Here is a 17,659-nt window from a genome sequence, read left to right on the forward strand (position 1 = left end):
GGAGTCAGTCATAATCTCCTAGCAGTAGAAATACATTTCATCTGTATTTTCAGAAATTAACAGTCCAGTTGCCAAAATTAATTTTGTGAATAACTCCATATATTCTTCATCTTTGCAGGCACGAGTTCAGAAGATTTGTTGATCCCACTCCTTTCAGATTTTGACCTTCTAGGTACCCAGTACACAAGGCAATACTTTAATTTCTAGTTTCTTGTCTATTCTCTACTAACAGACTTCTTTTTTGCCAACTATTTTGCCAACATAAGCTTCTAGAGACGTCAGTAAAAGGCCTTCAAAGGGCAAAAACAACAGGGAGATTGTTCAGTCCAGATATTAAGATGCAAGAAGTTCACGTAGTAGTCATATAGTCAATTAAACCATTGCTAAGCAACACAAGACACAATTCTTTCCCATTTACAGATTGTGAAATGTATGCAGATTTAATGCTTGTTCTAAAATGGTGAGTTTGGTGCAGTGCTCAAAAGTATCCAACGACATTTGCAATACTCTACCAGAGAAACAATGAACATGTTATCAAGGCTGAATCCCTTCCCTGTTCCCACTTGGTGACAAAACATATAATCCACTCCATCCATGTGCTTGAACAGAGCAAATACCATGAATGATGTATCAGAGATACAGTATTACACCTACTGTTTTGGATAGCTGTCGTGCTTTTTTTTTTACCCTACTGGCAGCATGACAAAACACTGTCAAAACCAGCATTAAGAGTCATTTCTGTCTGATTAGCAAGTACTCAAATATTTATTCATGATCTGACTCTGAATATGTCAGAACTGCATATTAAGTTACCCACACTTGTGTGCAGCTGAACATTAGTTATCCATTTTTGGGGGGCTGGTATGAATGTTTGGTTGGCTACATCAATTAAAAAATGTGACCTAAGAGACGTAATCTGCCAATATAATTCTGGCTCCATTGTTTCTAAAAGTATTAAAAACACTAACAAAAAACGTCTGGGGAAATGATGTCAGAGACTCCACCAGTGGTCTCCAAATTGGCAGTTTTGCAAGGCAATGAAGGAGAGACACTGTGGATCAAAGCTCTTGTATTTTGCTCCTGAATTTTCACGGTTATTAGCATCCATTTAAAGCAGCAGTGCTTTGAACAAAGTAACCCACGTAAAAGTCAATTTACTTCCTAATTTCAAGAAAAAATATTGAACAAAGAGCATAAGTTTTCAAAAATTAAAATTATATCTTAAGCTAGCTGCCCATTACCCACTAAGTGCCATGTGTCTAATGGAAACTAGGACAATTTCTGCATGCACAGCTCATCTTTCAGAGCCATACAAGTACAGTAGTGACTTAGAAAAATATTCCAAGTGTACCAAAACACACAGGCACAGAGTGCTACTTAATTCCTCACTGCACTTTCCACACACACCCTGCAAGTCATCTGCTAAAAAAATTAACTTTTCATTCTCCTGTCGATGCAATTATGTGACCACAATTGATACAGAGGGAGCCATTTGCTGACACTCACGGTGACAGTCAGTGGCAGAAACTGGAACAGAAGTCACCCACAACTTCCCCAGAACCACAGGCAGAGAAAGTCTGTGCTACATTTCTCCAGCAGCAGGTTTGATCCTGAATAGCACAAACTAAGAAACATGGCAAGAGATGCTAAGGACCTTCAGGATGACTTTGCCCTGCCATAACACAAAGATAGTTTCTTCCAGTATTGGCACTGGAAGCAAACATAACCATGAACTCTGTATCAGCAGATTTTTTATTTTTTATTTTTTGTGGAAGAAATGCACTCAGAGCCTCACACTGAACCACTTGAATACAAGCACTTGAACAATGAACCATGACTGCTTACACAAGCACACCCATTTGTAGGATGGAGTTTCTGGAAGGAGAAAACTTGTGTAACAACTGAAAATCCAGCCCTGAGCACGTGCTTAACTGATTTGCTCAGCTGGGAATGTAATCCCCATGTGCTCAGGCTTGGAAGATTTTTGGGTGTTACGCAAGCATTCTGAAAAAGTTCAAAGGCAAAGCAGCCTCCAGGTGAAACACACAGGAGTAGCTAGAGATATGCAGCTGTAGGAAAGAAGACTTGTGAGAGAAAGGAGCAATGAGGCAAGAAAAGCAGAATGGAAGAAACAACCTCAGAACATCTCATTCCATCTCAATTTCAGAAGTAAAATTTTTCATTTAGATTCCCTTTGAAGAAAAAAAATAATTAAATAAAAATGCAACTCAGAGAAGTCTCCCCATTCCTCCCTTCCCAAGCTAAACAAAGCTTTGCTGAAGAAACACCAAAGCTGATATGACTTGGGTTCAGGACAAAAGCCGAGGAGCCTGTTTTTCATGGGCTGTACACATGTCCTGGCATGGCACTCCCATCATGTGATAGAAGCCAACAGCCAGCATGGGACAAACTAAAGGAAGAGAGCAGTGCAGGGCAGGATGCTGAAATTAGTCCCAGGTTTGGAGACTGCAAGAGAAACCTGCCCAGGTGTAAAACATGCTCCTACACGCCTCCCTTTCTGCTGTCAGAGACAGCATTCTGGGCTGGATGGAATCTTGGTCTAACTCAGTTTTATTCTCGTTTTCTTCTGAGCATTTCTTCCAAACAGTAAGGACAGAGGATGGATTTCCTGGGATATCCGAGATGTTGGTGAAGGACAGCAGAGCAGGAATGCAGCAACAACCAAAGTGAAAAGGACAAGGAGGTCAGAGGATGGGAGGGAATGAAGCACAACAGGCTGACCTCGGTAGAAATACATATAATCTTTGCTAAATCATAAGTGAACATAAGTTTCAAATTTTCTTTAACAATAATAAAAGAGTTAAGGACAGGGTCTTCTCAATACAGCCTTGAATTGAAACATTTGTAACTAAAAATGACCCTTCCAGAATTATTTCAGAAGAACCTGAATTAACCAACATGTCTTGGCAGCAAACAGGGATTTGAAAACTAACAGGTTTCTTAACATCTTCAGTTCACTTATACTGGAGAAAGGATAATTTTGATTACCATATAGTGTAGCACTGACTACCCTGCATTCCTCCCTACTTTCCTATATTCCTGCATTCTCAATGTTCAGAAGGTGAGGGAAGTTGTTCTCCTTTTTTCTTTTCAGTAATTAAGTCCCCTGTGCAAATGAAGTCATAATAAAACAAGACTTAGATCAAAGAGAAACTATTTTATCTGAGCATGTGACTTGGTCTATGCTCCCACTGTAATCACAGGCAAACCTGGTAAAGCAGCAATCACTTAAAATACATTTACAGGAACTTTTCGGGAGTGGAACAGCCAGAATAGTTATGATAATTGCATTCATTGCTCCTTAAAACATATAGAAACAAGTAATATTTATTAGTAGTAAGTAACAGTGAACTCAAAAAGCAGTCAACAATCTGCTACAGTCCACAAAGTATTCTGGTATTTAACATTTCAGTATTAAATGAATAATTGATATATACAAACCTCTTCTTTTGTTTTCTTATTTTCTGCTCTAAGCTCTTCATATTCGCCAATAGCTACACAAGGAAAAAAAAAGAAAAAAGTAAATATAGCAGTACCTCTTACCAAATTAGCTCTGCATTTGATTAAATTGAAAACACTCCTGTTTATCTAAACAGACTTCTTACATAACATGGATCATAAACTTCATTAATAGCCTATTAATATCTACGAACTGCATAGCCTTGTAGAATTTAAGCAATTAGGAAATGTCTGAAAAAGATGGTAGCTCCCCAAACAATCAATACTTGATCAATGTAGAGTTAAACAACCTTATTGATTGGGTTCAAAAATTACAAGGTGAATGTACTGGTTTGCAGTGACCATTTTAAACCCACCCTGACTCAGGCTACAGATCAGTCCTAGGAAGACTGGTTGGTGCAATATATGGGTACCTGCAGAGTAGCTGATCTGTGCTCAAGTAAAGCCAGGGTCTCCCACCCATCCCTTTACTTTGTCCCCACTTCTCCTCATGTACCCCAAAATTCCTACCCACCCATGCCCAAGAAGCAGGAAAAAACAAACAAATAGAAATCCAACAGGTAGATGAACTAACAGGAAACCACACTGGTGAAACTGCATTTCCTACACAGGAGCACAAAGGCTAATCCTCTTGGTCACTGCTCCACTGCCAAGCTATTCCCTGTTCCCTTTAGGAAAACAAGGGAAGAGACTTCTACCATCCAGATGCAAAAAAAGGAATGAAAAATGTACCAACAGATACAATTCAAGTTTCTCCATACTTGGAAACTGCTTGTGTTTGCTCACCTCTAAGGCAAAGTCATTCTTGCCATTCAATACTTTACAAATGACTGAAAAATGTTAATACAGATTTGCCCCACCCTCGACAGCTCCCTTCACAGGCTCTATGAACAGAGAACTCTGAATCATTAGCCCTGAAGGAGAAAATAACAGAATATTCTTGGCTAAAGCTCTTAAGCGACTCAAAACATATTCTCAGTCAACCCTGTTCTTTCTTACAGTAAAAGAGTAAACCCCAAAATAGGCAATGTGAGTGAACACAGCATGTTCCTTCACAACAGTGACCTCACTTATTCACCAAGTACTCACTCCACAGCTCAGCTTGCCAGAAGGGACTGTCCTGTAAACACATTAATGCCCCTTATCAGTATTAAATTAACTAGATAACTTTTTATGCAGAAGCTCCTTTAATTGTAACTTAGTCTTTTGATTTTCAGTTGTGAACCTGTGTCTCCTGAAACTGAATTTGCTAACAAAATGTAAGTATTATCTAAATTAGATGCTTCATATATTAGGTAGTTACTATGGCTGAAAAGCAGTTATTACTAAAACAAGGCCATAAGGCTAAAAGTATATAATGACTGTAATTCACATTGAACAACAGGAAAGACATCTTCATTTACACAGAGTGAGGTGGTGACTCTTCCTACTCTTTTTATTAAAAAATTAATCAACCCCTTTCCTAAAGGTGCATATTAAAAAACACAAATTAAATGAAAAAACCCCAAACTTTAAAAATGCTACATGCATATACTTCAGTATTTATATTGCAAACCAGAGTGGCTTTCAAGTCGATTTGACAGCCATTCCATGACAAATCAATAAGCAATGCCACTTCAGGATTTCAAATCTACTTATTTACTCCAAAAATAAGTAGAGCTGTCAAAGGAAGCAAGTGTCACTCCTCTGTTTTTGCTTCCATATCATGGACCAGGCATTTCTTTGCTGCTACAGGCAAGAGAAGGAGCTGACAGTGCAAGAAGTCCTCTGCTCCAGATGAAACAGGCTATGGTGGAAGCAAAGTAACACCTGGCTTTTGGGACATATCATTAGAGACAGAATTACCCCTGTCAGCACCAGAAGCTTTAATGGAATTGCTGCCACATCATTGCTCCTCCCACTGTACATGGAAGAGGAAGAACCAGGCCAAGAATGTTGTGAAAACTCTTGAATGACAATGGCCTCCTACATGTACAGCATGCACAAGACTGTGAAGTGCTATCAAAAGGATAAAAAAAAAGCCAAAAGGGATCAATCGTTCCCTTGTTCACCATTTTAGGCTCAAAGATCTCTTCTGCTAAGTCCAACTAATCGGTGTTTCAACAGGATGCGGTAAGGCACCAGCAGCATCAGCCAGGTGCAAACTATTTTCAAACAGCGCCTGGGTAGCATTTTTAACACCTCCTTCTGTTAAGGGGAACCTATGGGACAGCACTACACTCATCACTTTACAATTACTCCAAATATTAACTCACAATACACAAACCTATTATCAAAAGCTTACATGGGCAAACCAAGCTTTTGGTCACGTATCTTGCATTTCCTGAAACCTACACAGCTCAATTATCTAACACTTGTTAAAACAATAAACAAATAAAAATCACCTGTGTAAGCACACAAAGATAAGCGTTAGGTTACGAATACTTTAAGTCAGTTTTTGCATCTGTGTTCCCATATGACTTGATTTTACTCAAATCTATGAAAGTGTGTACAAGTAAATTTAATTAAACCCCGAATTTGCATCTTGCAGTCTTACAGCTTCCTTGAAAAAAACAGGGCAGGAAAACTAAACACTCCCCTGTTAAAGACTAACCACTAAGTTCACACCAAAAGATTTGCCTTCACAAGTTTCTGAAAAAAAGTTAGGGTTCAACACAAGAAACTGAAGTGGGAAAAACACTTGAACTCTAATGCATTCAAGCAGGATGGGCTCTGCTGGGGAATGATGGCTTCTGTATATGAAGCTATCCACACAGGTACATGGGGAAAAAATAGAGCAGGTGACTACAGAGGGGAATACAGCAGCCAACAAGGTATCCTAAGAAATTCCCCTGGCTATAAAAATTACCTATCTGCCACAAAGTAGAATAAATTTGTCAGACCACATAAGGAGTTTGTCAACAGCACACATTTAAAAGGTACTGCTCTGAGATATTGCTGTCAGATTGGCAGTCTAGTCTGTTCCTAAGAAGACTGATATAACAAATTAGAAGATAGATATTTCCTTATTCAAAGGTGCTGATATTATAAGAAAAAGTTTTAAGAGATCAAATAGATCATGATTTAAAAAAAAAAAATATATATATAGAGCCATAGTGCTTGGGTCTAGAAAATGGAAATCACCACACTTCATAAAATCCAGCCAAAAAATACAGAGCAAAGTTTGACCTCTCAAAAATGAAGAAAAAAACGCAGGCAATATAAATACTTCTAGTATATATGTGGTTAACAGCAATTGTTAACCACTGTAATTTAACCAAGTGACCACAAATGTGGCTATGATGGTGGCAGTGCTGAAGTGTAATTTTACCCAGTTTATAACTCCAGACACTTTGATCACTGACTCCTGTTTTCAGCTGAACAAAAAACGGACTATTGCAGAAGATGACTCTGTCTTTAAGGGCAAGGTACCAGAAGTGCCAGTAAAACCAAAGATAAACAAGGCAATCTTCCAGGCAGGTAATAAGTCCTGTTATGATTCAGCTGTTAGTCAAGTTTGCTACCGTTCCTCAGGTTCTACAAGCAACCACTAATAACACAAAGTTTTGCCAAACTGCTTTTTCTTTTGTTTAAGTCTTACCCATAGTAATATAAGGGCCAGTCGAATAGAAGTGTGTGTCACTGGAAACATCACTTAAATTACAGTTAGGCAATAGTAATATTTATAGTGAAACTGCTTTATTAAACCATGACATTTCAGAAAACTATCTGAGGATTAAAACTCAAACAACACTTTTAAGTCCAAAATATCATCAATACAGGGATCTTGTTTCTTCATGATGCTCACCTTAAACTTGGTAATGGAGCAAGCTGAAGAATGATCAGTATCAGGTATCTGAGTCTAACACACAGGACTTGGAAAATTCAGCATGGGTGAAAGATAAGAGTATCTTGCACACAGACAGCTTCAGTGCCCTTGCTGCTGCTCAGAGCTCTGCCAAACAGCCAAGCAAATTTGCCCAAGCCCCACAGAGTTTCACAGCTGCCACTGAGAATTGAGTGGGCAGCTACAAAACACCTCAGGTTCCATCTCCTGACCTTGTCAGAAGCATGAGCAGCAGCTGAAATGTGACAGCAGTCAGGACAGACGCTGCTACCTGCCTCCCCTCTACCTATGGCACCACGTCTCAGACACTTAATTTACCTGCCAGGCAAGTCTCTCAACAGTAGAAAAACACATCCTGAAAAAGAAACCAAGGCAACAGCCACTGAATGAATGTTTTCTGAAACCTCTCCAAATCCATCAGCATTTTCAGAAATCTGACTATACATCAAATGTTGGAAGAACCTGAACTGTACACCACTCTGAACAAAACAAAGATAGGGTAAGTCAGTGTACCCATTACCTCAAATATTCAGATCCAGCAGATCCTTCCAAATAACTGCATTTATTTCCAAAACAATACTAGTATCTACATTTGGAAGAGATAAACAAGAAAATTAAGAGACACTGTTTAACAGACCATCGTAAAAGTACTTGAGGGAAGTTGGTAGTATCTAAAAAGTCTTGTTTTGTTATCAATAAGAATGGAGGGAACACTACCTACTCCAAATTACAATAAAGAGTAAGCAAATTTACTTATCTACAGTAACAATATATTTTATTTTACTATGAGAATAATTTATCTCATTACTTTTTCACTGCTTGAGTTTTTCACTCTAGGCACCAGTTAACACAACTTAACTTCTGATTTAACTATGTGTGCTACAATATTTTTTGCATAGTTTTAGACATAGAAGAGTATTTTTATTTTTTTTCCATTGGCTAACTTTTTGCCTACATAAAACAAGTGTATGTTAGCCTAACAACAACACATTAAACTCCTGTGTTTAAGGATGAACATCCACCAAGAACAGAGCCTTACAGGACTGGGTCTGCCAAGTACAGCTTCTATTTCAACAGCTCAGGTGGATCTGGGCCAGCCAGTCCTCAAGTTACACTAACTTTCCTTTGAACTAATTCCTCTAGTCCTGTAAAATTCCCTTAGACATTAAAGGATACCCAGCCCACTGGAGGAGAAGACTTTCAGAGAGCAGAACTGAAGTCCCGCTCTAAACAGTTTCAACAGGCTCAGTTTTCTCTAAAGAATAACACAAACTTGTCTTTTCTACAACTGATTATTGTCATTTTAATAAATTCTCTCTTGGAAGCAACAGTACTTGAGGGAAGTAGTCAGTCAGCAAGAGAACCAGATTTTGAGCCTTATTTTTTGGTCTCAGATTATCAAAACACACAGCTGTAAGATTATAATTTTACACCTATGAATCCTTCCAAGGCAGAATCTATCTTGTGCTGATGCTAATCATGAATTTCCAAAGCTGAGCATACAGGAAAAACCCCAAAAAGTGACAAAGCAGGTCATAAACAGTCCATTAATATCCAAACGAAACTTGGTTAAGAAAAGCTTCTGCTACACAGCAAAAGTGATGGAGCACATTTATGGTCAGAATGAATGACAGAAGAATGGGCACTGATGAACTCCTGTAATTTCACTCTTGTTACACAACTTTGTCCAACAGATCCTTTCCAAACTGCCTCTCCCTGGCTCGAGGGAGACCAGGAGAGCTCAGCTGTGGGAATTACCAGATGTGAATTCCAGTGTGGTTCCTCTGCACCTCCTGCACACGAAGCTGTGGCACAGGAGGCAACACCGACCACCTGGTGCACAGGAAGATGTTCACAATACAAACACATCTTCAAACCCTGGAATGTGCCCACCTGACTAAGGCTGCAACTTTGCTGTATCAACCTGGCTCAGGGACAGACTGACCACAGGGGAGATAAAAAATGGTTTATAAATACTCAATTTTCCACGCGCCTTCTTGCAGAAGATTAAATATTACAATGTTCAAAATTCTGAGTCAGGCTATGCAGTCATGAAACTGAGTGAATTTCACACGCTGAAATTCTGGCCTTTTCTGCTAAAGCACCGACTCCCAACCAGCCCAGGATGGAACTACTGAAGTGAACTACTACAGAAACCGGGAGCGCATCAGGAGCCCCGAGCTCCCAGCGGGAAGTTTGCTGGCTGATGGGGACTGGCACGGCAGGTGTTCCATGGGTCGCGCTAGGATCGCATCCTGCAGCACGGAGCGGGGCAGGGGACACGCGGGCAGGTTGGGCACAGCCCGGCTCAGCTCCACGTGAGACTGAGCTGCTCGGAGGGACGGCGAGGGGGACGGACAGCCTGTCCTTGCTGGAGCTGTCCGGTCCTGCGGGCTCTGAGGAGCCAGGGCAGCGCCGGGCCGAGGCACCCAGGCCCATGTGCTGCGGCACCACCGCCTCCCGCCTCCGCCATGGGCCCCCGCGACGCACAGCCACTCTGTCAAAAGACCATCGACTGCAACCCATCTTCAGCCAGAGCGGACACCTGCGGGGCGGCGAGGCAGCCGCGGCGGGCGCCCACATGGGGAAGAGCCAACACGTTCCACTCCCCTGCTTTATTTCATTGAGGCTTTTATTATTTCCCTCCGCATGGGCAGAGCAAGGGGCCTGGAGCGGGGCCGGGGTACGCCCAGGCCGCCCCGGCCCGCCCCGCCGCGCCCCGTGCCCCCGCCGGGCGCGGAGCCCTCGCCCTGCGGCGGCCGCGCTCCCGCCGGCCGAGCCCGGGCCCGCGGCGGAGCGGGGGGAGCCGCTTTCTCCAGCGCCGGAGGCGGCGCCGCCCGCCCCTACCTTGGTCCTTCAGGCTGGCGAGGAGCTCCAGCTGCTTCTCCTCGTCGGAGCTGTTCATCCTGCCCCGCCGCCGCCGCCACCGGCCGGCGGCTGCCCCGCTGCGCTCCGCCCCGGCGAGCGCGGCTTCACCTGGCAGCGGGCGGGCGGCGGCGGCCGCAGCCCCGGGGCGCGGCGGGCGCGGCGAGCGGCCCGGCCCGCTCCGCTCTGCACATGCCCAGACTCCCGCGGCGCCCCAGTGAGCATGTGCGGGTGCGGGCACGGCGGCCCCGGCCCGTAGGCAGCTCCGCCGGGCGGGATGCGCTCGGAGCGGGGGTTCGGCCCGCAGGCGGCTCCGCCGGGCGGGACGCGCTCGGAGCGGGGGTTCGGCCCGCAGGCGGCTCCGCCGGGCGGGACGCTCTCGGAGCGGTGGTCCGGCCCCGCCCGGCCCGCCTGGCTGCAAACAAAATCGCAGGTCAGTCCGGCTGGAAGTGACTTCTAAGGTCATTGAGCCCAACCTGTGTCCGAACACATCCATGTCAACCACGCCAAGGCACCGAGTGCTATGTTCAGGCTTTTCTTGAACGCCTCCAGGGATGGTGACTCCACCATATCACTGGGCAGCCCGTTAGACATTGGTCTAATGACCCTTTCTGTGAAAAAAGTATTCTTAATGTCCACCTTAAACCTCCCCTGCCTTAAGACTGTGGTCCCTTGTCCTGTTGCTGGTTTCCTGGGAGCAGAACCTGACCCCCATCTGGCTCCAGCCTCTTTTCAGGGAATTGTAGAGTCTCTCTGGAGCATCCTTCAGGCTGAACATCCCCAGCTCCTTCAACTTCTCTTCACAGGACATGTGCTCCAGACCCTCCACCGGTTTTGTTGCCCTTCCCTGGACTTGCTCCAGCACCTCAATATCCTTCCTGATTTGAGGAACCCAGAACTGGACACAGCACTTCGGGTGTGGCCCCACGAGTTCAGGGGAAGAATCACTTCCCTGCTCCTGCTGTCAGCCTATTCCTGATCCAGACCAGGATGCCTTCTTGGCTGTTGACCAGCACCCCCAGGTCCATTTCCACCCTGCCACTTTCCAGCCGCCCTTCCCCAGCGTGTTCTGCTGCAGGGGTTGGTGTGGCCAACGTGCAGGACTCTGCACTTGACCTTGTTGAACCTCATGCTGTTGGTCCTGGCTCATCCATCCAGCCTGTCCAGGTCCCACAGCAGACCCCAGGCAGTGTCTCCCACAGTGTCAGTCCCCCAAGAGATGGGATTAAAACCTCCTGCTCCAATCCCCACACAGCTGCATTTTTAACACGTCCTTTTGCACAGCTTGCATAGCACAGCTATCCACTGAGGATCCCTTGCCCAGAGGAGAGTTGGGGACATAAAACAGCTGTTTGAGTGCCTTGGTAAAAGAAAGCTAAAAGGTTTAAAAAAAACCCAAAACCTAGAAGGTTGCATTTCTGTTTGTGAGGATCCAAGGGAAACAACTGCATGCCAGTTCCAGCACTTTATGGAAAATTTGGAACCACATTAGGGCAGAGGGCTTTCACAGAGAACTGCTGTGTTCACCTCAGAAGAACACACTTCTCTCTGCTATTCTCTGATGATCTCTTTCTGAAAAACGAGGGGATCCAGTGGTAATGTCTGTATTAAAATGGTTCTTACCCAGCTTACCCCAAGGCTGAGAGTAAGTGCAATGCAGAGTTTGTTTCTGTTAATGCATTTTGCTGAGCTCCAGCAGCAGTCAGCTGAGCAGCAGCTATCTCTGGACGGGCCTGGGCAAAGGTACAGTTCATACTCCTCCCTCCCTCCTTCTTTGGCAAACACCCTGGGGCAGGCGGGTCAGAACACAGAGACGTGGCAACATTATTTCAAAATGCCAGAGTGGAAGGAAAGAGACCCTACTACAAACAGTTGCTCAGTCCTCCTGCCTCCTTCCTCCCCTACAGTATTCTCTAGTTTTCCCATTTTCACCTAATAAACCTTTAAAACATGAAGAGACTCTATATTGATGCTTTACAGCCCTTTCTGTCCTACAGGTGGTTAATGACACGTGTAGCATCCTGGAAAGAAGCCATAAGAACCTCGTGAGCTGTGCTGATGTCTCAGAAGCATGGTAATGCCCCAGTAAGGCAAAGGAGGCAAGTTCAAGTTAGCTTCTTGTGAACTAGTCAGCACAAAACACCTTTAACTGTACCAAATGCAAAGTTATGAATTCGTGCTCCCAGTCGTATGCAAATAACCTGGAAAATGAAGGCTCTGTAGAGGAAGTGGGAGGCAAAGTGCAAGTAATTATGTAAGTGCTGTAAGTGAGGTGCTGCAGCAAAAGAATGGAGGTGTGCTGACAGCAGGGTAAAAAGTTTCTTTTGTAATACTGACAAGACCAAAATAAATTTTCTGTGTCCAGTTCTTCAAAAAACTGTACAAAAATTTTACAGAGAAAGCACAAGAGAAACAAAAGGACATAAGGTTTGAGGAGAGTGCTTTGCAACGAGAGACCTCAAACCCTTGATCTTTTTAATTGAGCAAAAAGGAAACAAATTATTAGGTTATGGCAATTTCAATACTTGAGGGCTTTTCAGCCTAGTGGAAAAGAGTCAACCAGAATCTGTGTCTGTAACCTGAAGCTGAATGTAAAAGCTACAAATAAAACCACACATCAATAAATGCCTCCATTTGAAGGAACACAGAGGTCCTGTTTAGGTCCTTGGAGTTCTGGCATGACCTTGGTTTTGAATAGCCCCCACTTTAAGTCAGAGCAGTTTTGCCAGTGTTTTACTCTTCAGTGTCCTTTCTTGGGCTGCCTTGTTGGCTTCCCTTCATCCACAGGTCTCATTCCAAGTCCTTCTTCCCACTGCTGATATCATTCCCTTTCATTTCCAAACCAATTTCCTTTATGCAGTGTAATAGCAGGATTTGCAAAAGAGTCATTGTGGGGTTGCTTATCCCTGCACAGTGCCAAGGCACCGGACATTTTCATCCTCCAACAATGTTCTGTCTGTTGTGTGCAGCCAGAACAGGGCATAAAATCCCTTTGATATCTGCAAAGACAGCAAGTCAGTTCTTCCATTATTTTATTTATTTACTCAAGTTAAAGTAATATGTCCACATCTAAAGAATTCACTTCCATAATTTCTGTATTAGGGCTTCATAAATTTTGTTTTTATTCACTTACATTTACATCCACTTACAATACTTTGAAAAGTCAGCATTTAAAACAAGGATCTCCTTGTTTCAAACTATGTTGGTTGCAAGAATAGGATAGCTGTCATTGCAATAGTATTATTGATTATTATTATTGTAGTAGTAGTAATAATAATAATAATAATAATAATAATAAAAATAAATTGTTGCTAATATTTTTCTAAGTTAGGAGATAGCTGAAAAGTTAACTCTATTTCTAATAATTGAAGTCCTTTGGGACGCCAAAATTCAGATGGATTCATCATACCTCTAGATTCTGCCAACTCATAGCTGCAATGGATGAGAATCTGTCTGGTATTCTCAATTACACAGCAGCCATCAATCATATAAAGTAAGATAATTGCAGGGAAAAGAAAGAAAGAAAATAATACTGCAAGTTCTAACTTTGTCTTACTTTGGGATGGATTTTAGTGAGATGTTGGACACCTGTTATTCTGACTAATACTTGAACCTGATGCAAATGATCAGTTCCCAACATTTGTGTGTAAGGCTGTTGTACCTGCTTGCATATCGTTTTTCCAACTTTTTTCATGGTTCACCTCATGGATGGGACTTTGGTGAGTAGTCAAATGAACAAGTTGGCAAGTTGAAAATATCACAGAGTGGCAAACTGGATCACTGGTTGCAGTGATTAGTCATATAACTCCTAAATTCATAGGATCTAGAGTGAAGACCTAGGAATTTATATCATAATAGAATTTTTGAATTTTGAAATTTTGAATAATAAAAATTGAAACAATTACCACGTGTATGAACAATTTTGTCCTGGGACCACCTAGAGACAGTAAAGTATGAACTTTATCTATAAATCCTTAGGATTTCTTTTTCTAATAAATTCGCTATTTAGCATAGCAACACTCAAAGCTGGGCATACAGAAGTAAAGATTTTGGTACCCTATCAAATAGGTACAACAGTCAGGAATTTGATTTGGTTGTTATCTATCTGTCTATCTATCTATCTATCTATCTGCATATTCCCATTCCTCATTTTGGGATAAAATTTACTCGGACCTTTTAATGGGTACCAAGGCAGCCTTGCCCTATATTAACAAACTCCCAACATCTCTAACAACAAAGAGCAAGGAAGGGAGCAGAGGACCCCTCTGGCTGGGACAGAAAAACATTCCCTTCTGAAGCAGTGCAATCCATCAGTCCCTGCAGAGCCTGAATTGACTCCTGAGGGTTCATCACCCTCCTGTTGAGGGGAGCTACCTGGTGGAAAGAGCTGTGACTGCAGGCTGGGTGTACCTCAGGGCACGACTACAGCCACATGTTTGCTACTTTCAGAGCAGACAGATTTTATGAGAAGTGGGGGGACAAGATAAAATAAACTACATAATCACTGCACAGATAAGCAACTATCAATAAACTGAAAAAAAAAAGGAAAGAAATGGCAATAGCTATTTGAGCATCTAATTAACACAATGAATAAGAGTAAGCAGCTTGTCTTGCTGAGGCAATGTATATTTTTCCATCAAACCAATCAGTGCTGAATAATGACCGGCATAATATATCAGGGTAAATATAAGCACTTCTTGTCTCCCTAGGATGGAAACTAACTAATCAGCACACATTCAAACTGTAGTATAAGTATGATTAAAGATTAAAAAAGCCTCAGATAATACAGATTCATTTGAAAAACTTTAACCATTTGATTAGAGACACTAGCATGATCTTTGCTAGTCATCTCCATCTAGGATGGCAAACATGTCTGTCTCTCTGCACAGCAAAAAGGCACAAATTAATTGGGGGATAAATCAGAGGAAGATGAAGTATTTATCATAGCATTTATAAATGTTCTAATTGTACCGTAATTGACAATCCTGGATATTAAATTTGCAACTGTAAAATATAACTAGGCAAATTAAATCTACTCACCCTTCCTAGCAGTTCATCATACTTTATGGATGCTCACCTCATACAATTTGGTTGGAATGAGTGCCTTCTCTCTATTCAAGCACAGACAGGTGCTGGATTTCACCCACTGAGGTGTGAACATCTGCCAACACCTGCAAGGACACATATTTAGAGATAACAAATAGCTCACTAGTGAGATCCCCCATGCCTCCAGCCTGCCAAAGACAAATACGATGCTTTTGGAGAGTTAGAAATTGAGTCACTTTCCAGACCCCTTTCCTGGAGTGGGGGACCCTGTTTCACCAGTATCACTGGGGAGGCTGTTGTTGCAGTGGCTTTTATGTGCTTCTCTGGGATTCTTTGCTTTGTTCTGCAGCAATTTGGATAACTGGGCTGCCAGAGCAAAGAAGAGGAGAGGTTGTATAGGAACCTTTAAACAACTAGGTGTTATGTGATGGCAAATGACAATTAAAAAAGTCTTTTTTTTTTTCCTCTAGGAGGAAGGGATGATCTATTAAAAAAAGAAAAAAAAAAAAACCACCTTAGCCATATAGGATCAGATATCTCAGTGCTCATAATTTCATGGTGAAACATGGACATAATCTGATTTTGGTGTGTCCAGATGTTTATGATGCGAGAAATCTTGGGAAACAGCACACTGCAAGCTGATGAAGTGTCACTGAATACAAAAACTTATTCCTTGGTAAGTTGTTCCTGGAGCCCACAGTGCTTTTTCATACATTGTTCGTTGATAAACAACTAACATCATGTCAATTAAATAATAAAATCAGTTAGTTATGAACTTAAATACATTACTATACAACACTCAAGGTCTTTTGGTACTGATCATAAGCATCTTAGTAGACCATTCATTATGCATAGCTTTTGAATTCAATGCCACTGTTATTTTGCCTACATCTTTATTATGCTGCTCTGCAAAGTTGCCGTCATAATTAATTTCTACAGAAAGGGCAAGTCATTTCACTTTTATTAAGCAATTTTGCAGCTTATGAAAAATAACCCATTGCCCTGCTTCCTCAACACACTTTCCATCTAGTATTTATGTGCAACTGGAGCCACTTTGTCTGTCTCTCTCTCCCTCTCAGTTGAACTTTGCATACAGCTCAACAGCAGTTGATGCTTTTGTTCCTGTTGCAGATTTGTCCCTTTTCTGGTGCTTGCACTACCTCCATTTTTCCACATAATTAGGGTCAGATGCTAGTTCCCTGAATTAAAAGGCATTTGGGCTCTCCTTCCAACAAGCCTTTCTACTCCCTTCTTGCAAAACAAAGCTGTCACATGCATTCTTTAGCTGGTGTTGGATTACATTACACCACTTGACCACACTTACTACACTAAGATAATTATGCCAGGTATTTTGCTGATAAAAATCACCATGGTGTTATTGTGTGCTGTGGAACTCTATCAGCAGACAATTGGGCTCTTTGTAAGAATTTAGGGACAAACCTCAAAGTTGCCATAAGGATTCTCACCATCTAAAATCAGAATTTCTGGAAGTCCTTCAACGATGCAGAAGTAAAGGGACAGGGGAGTAAGCAAATTTATTTCCATAAAAATATCACACAAACTTTCTGCCACTTGCTCAACTGTACATCATCAGGGAGCAGAGAAATGCATCCTTTGCAACACTTGATTTTGCTAATTTACAGAGCTCCCACAGCTCATACAAGCACTGCTCCTGGATGTGCTAAAAACAGATAAAGAAATTATGTAATGAATCTTGAACTAGAAAGTCTGAGAAGCTTATAAAGTCCTGCTCAGGAAGGATAAAAAACTGCTCTCAATGGAGTTTTACTGGTACTAAACTTGGCTCAAAATGTTAAAATTTAAGAGAGCTCCCTGTTCTTGAAGCCCATGCAGGACAACATTTGCGTGAGGCCAAGCCATGGGTCAGCTGGAGCTGGGGTTTGCCCTGTGGCTTCTAAGCATTAAATGGCCTTTCAAAAAGCTGCCAGTTCCCACCAGAGTTTGAAACCAAGAATCACAGACAGTGAAAATGGAATACAGTGTACCCACAAAGGATTGGTCCCATGGAGCTTTTGGTCAACAGGACACTCCAGTGTGTCTTCTCTATTCTCACTCTGTCAGTGCTTTTGATTTGTATTATTTTTCTACATTAAGGTTTTTAAAGTAAAATGGATGACAAGTCACACATTAGCCACATCTCTGGGTCTGATCAGTGCGTTATGCACTGGCTTAATTGCATTACTTTTAACTGACTTCCTTCATATTCCAAATATCAAGCATATCATTACTCATATATAATAAATATACAATAAGTACAATAAAATACCCTAAAACTATGTGAAAACACTGCTTTTATGCAAAAAAGAAAAGAAGGGGGTCTCAGAGAGGAAAGTTATTTCCTACATTGTACAAAACTAGTGCAATGAAACAATCTAATAAATCTGAGTGTTCTCACAAGGTGACTTGTTTTGTCAGTTGAGT

At 42.1% G+C, this 17,659-nt stretch overlaps 1 protein-coding gene across 2 annotated transcripts in view; it reads right to left on the bottom strand.

Moving 5' to 3' along the window:
- SHTN1 (shootin 1) overlaps positions 1-10,257 on the bottom strand; it is a 54,065-nt gene extending 43,808 nt beyond the window's left edge. For both annotated transcript variants that reach the window (XM_088169378.1, XM_014872552.2), the window contains exons 1-2: positions 10,154-10,257; positions 3,463-3,515 (exon numbers count right to left, since the gene is read on the bottom strand). In XM_088169378.1, the coding sequence (XP_088025504.1) occupies positions 3,463-3,515; positions 10,154-10,211 (111 nt within the window). In that variant the 5' untranslated portion in view covers positions 10,212-10,257. The remainder of the gene's footprint in view (positions 1-3,462; positions 3,516-10,153) is intronic.
- Between the last annotated feature and the right edge of the window lie 7,402 nt (positions 10,258-17,659).

The sequence above is a fragment of the Sturnus vulgaris genome, chromosome 8, assembly GCF_052056855.1.
Source record: "Sturnus vulgaris isolate bStuVul1 chromosome 8, bStuVul1.hap1, whole genome shotgun sequence".
NCBI lineage: Eukaryota > Metazoa > Chordata > Aves > Passeriformes > Sturnidae > Sturnus > Sturnus vulgaris.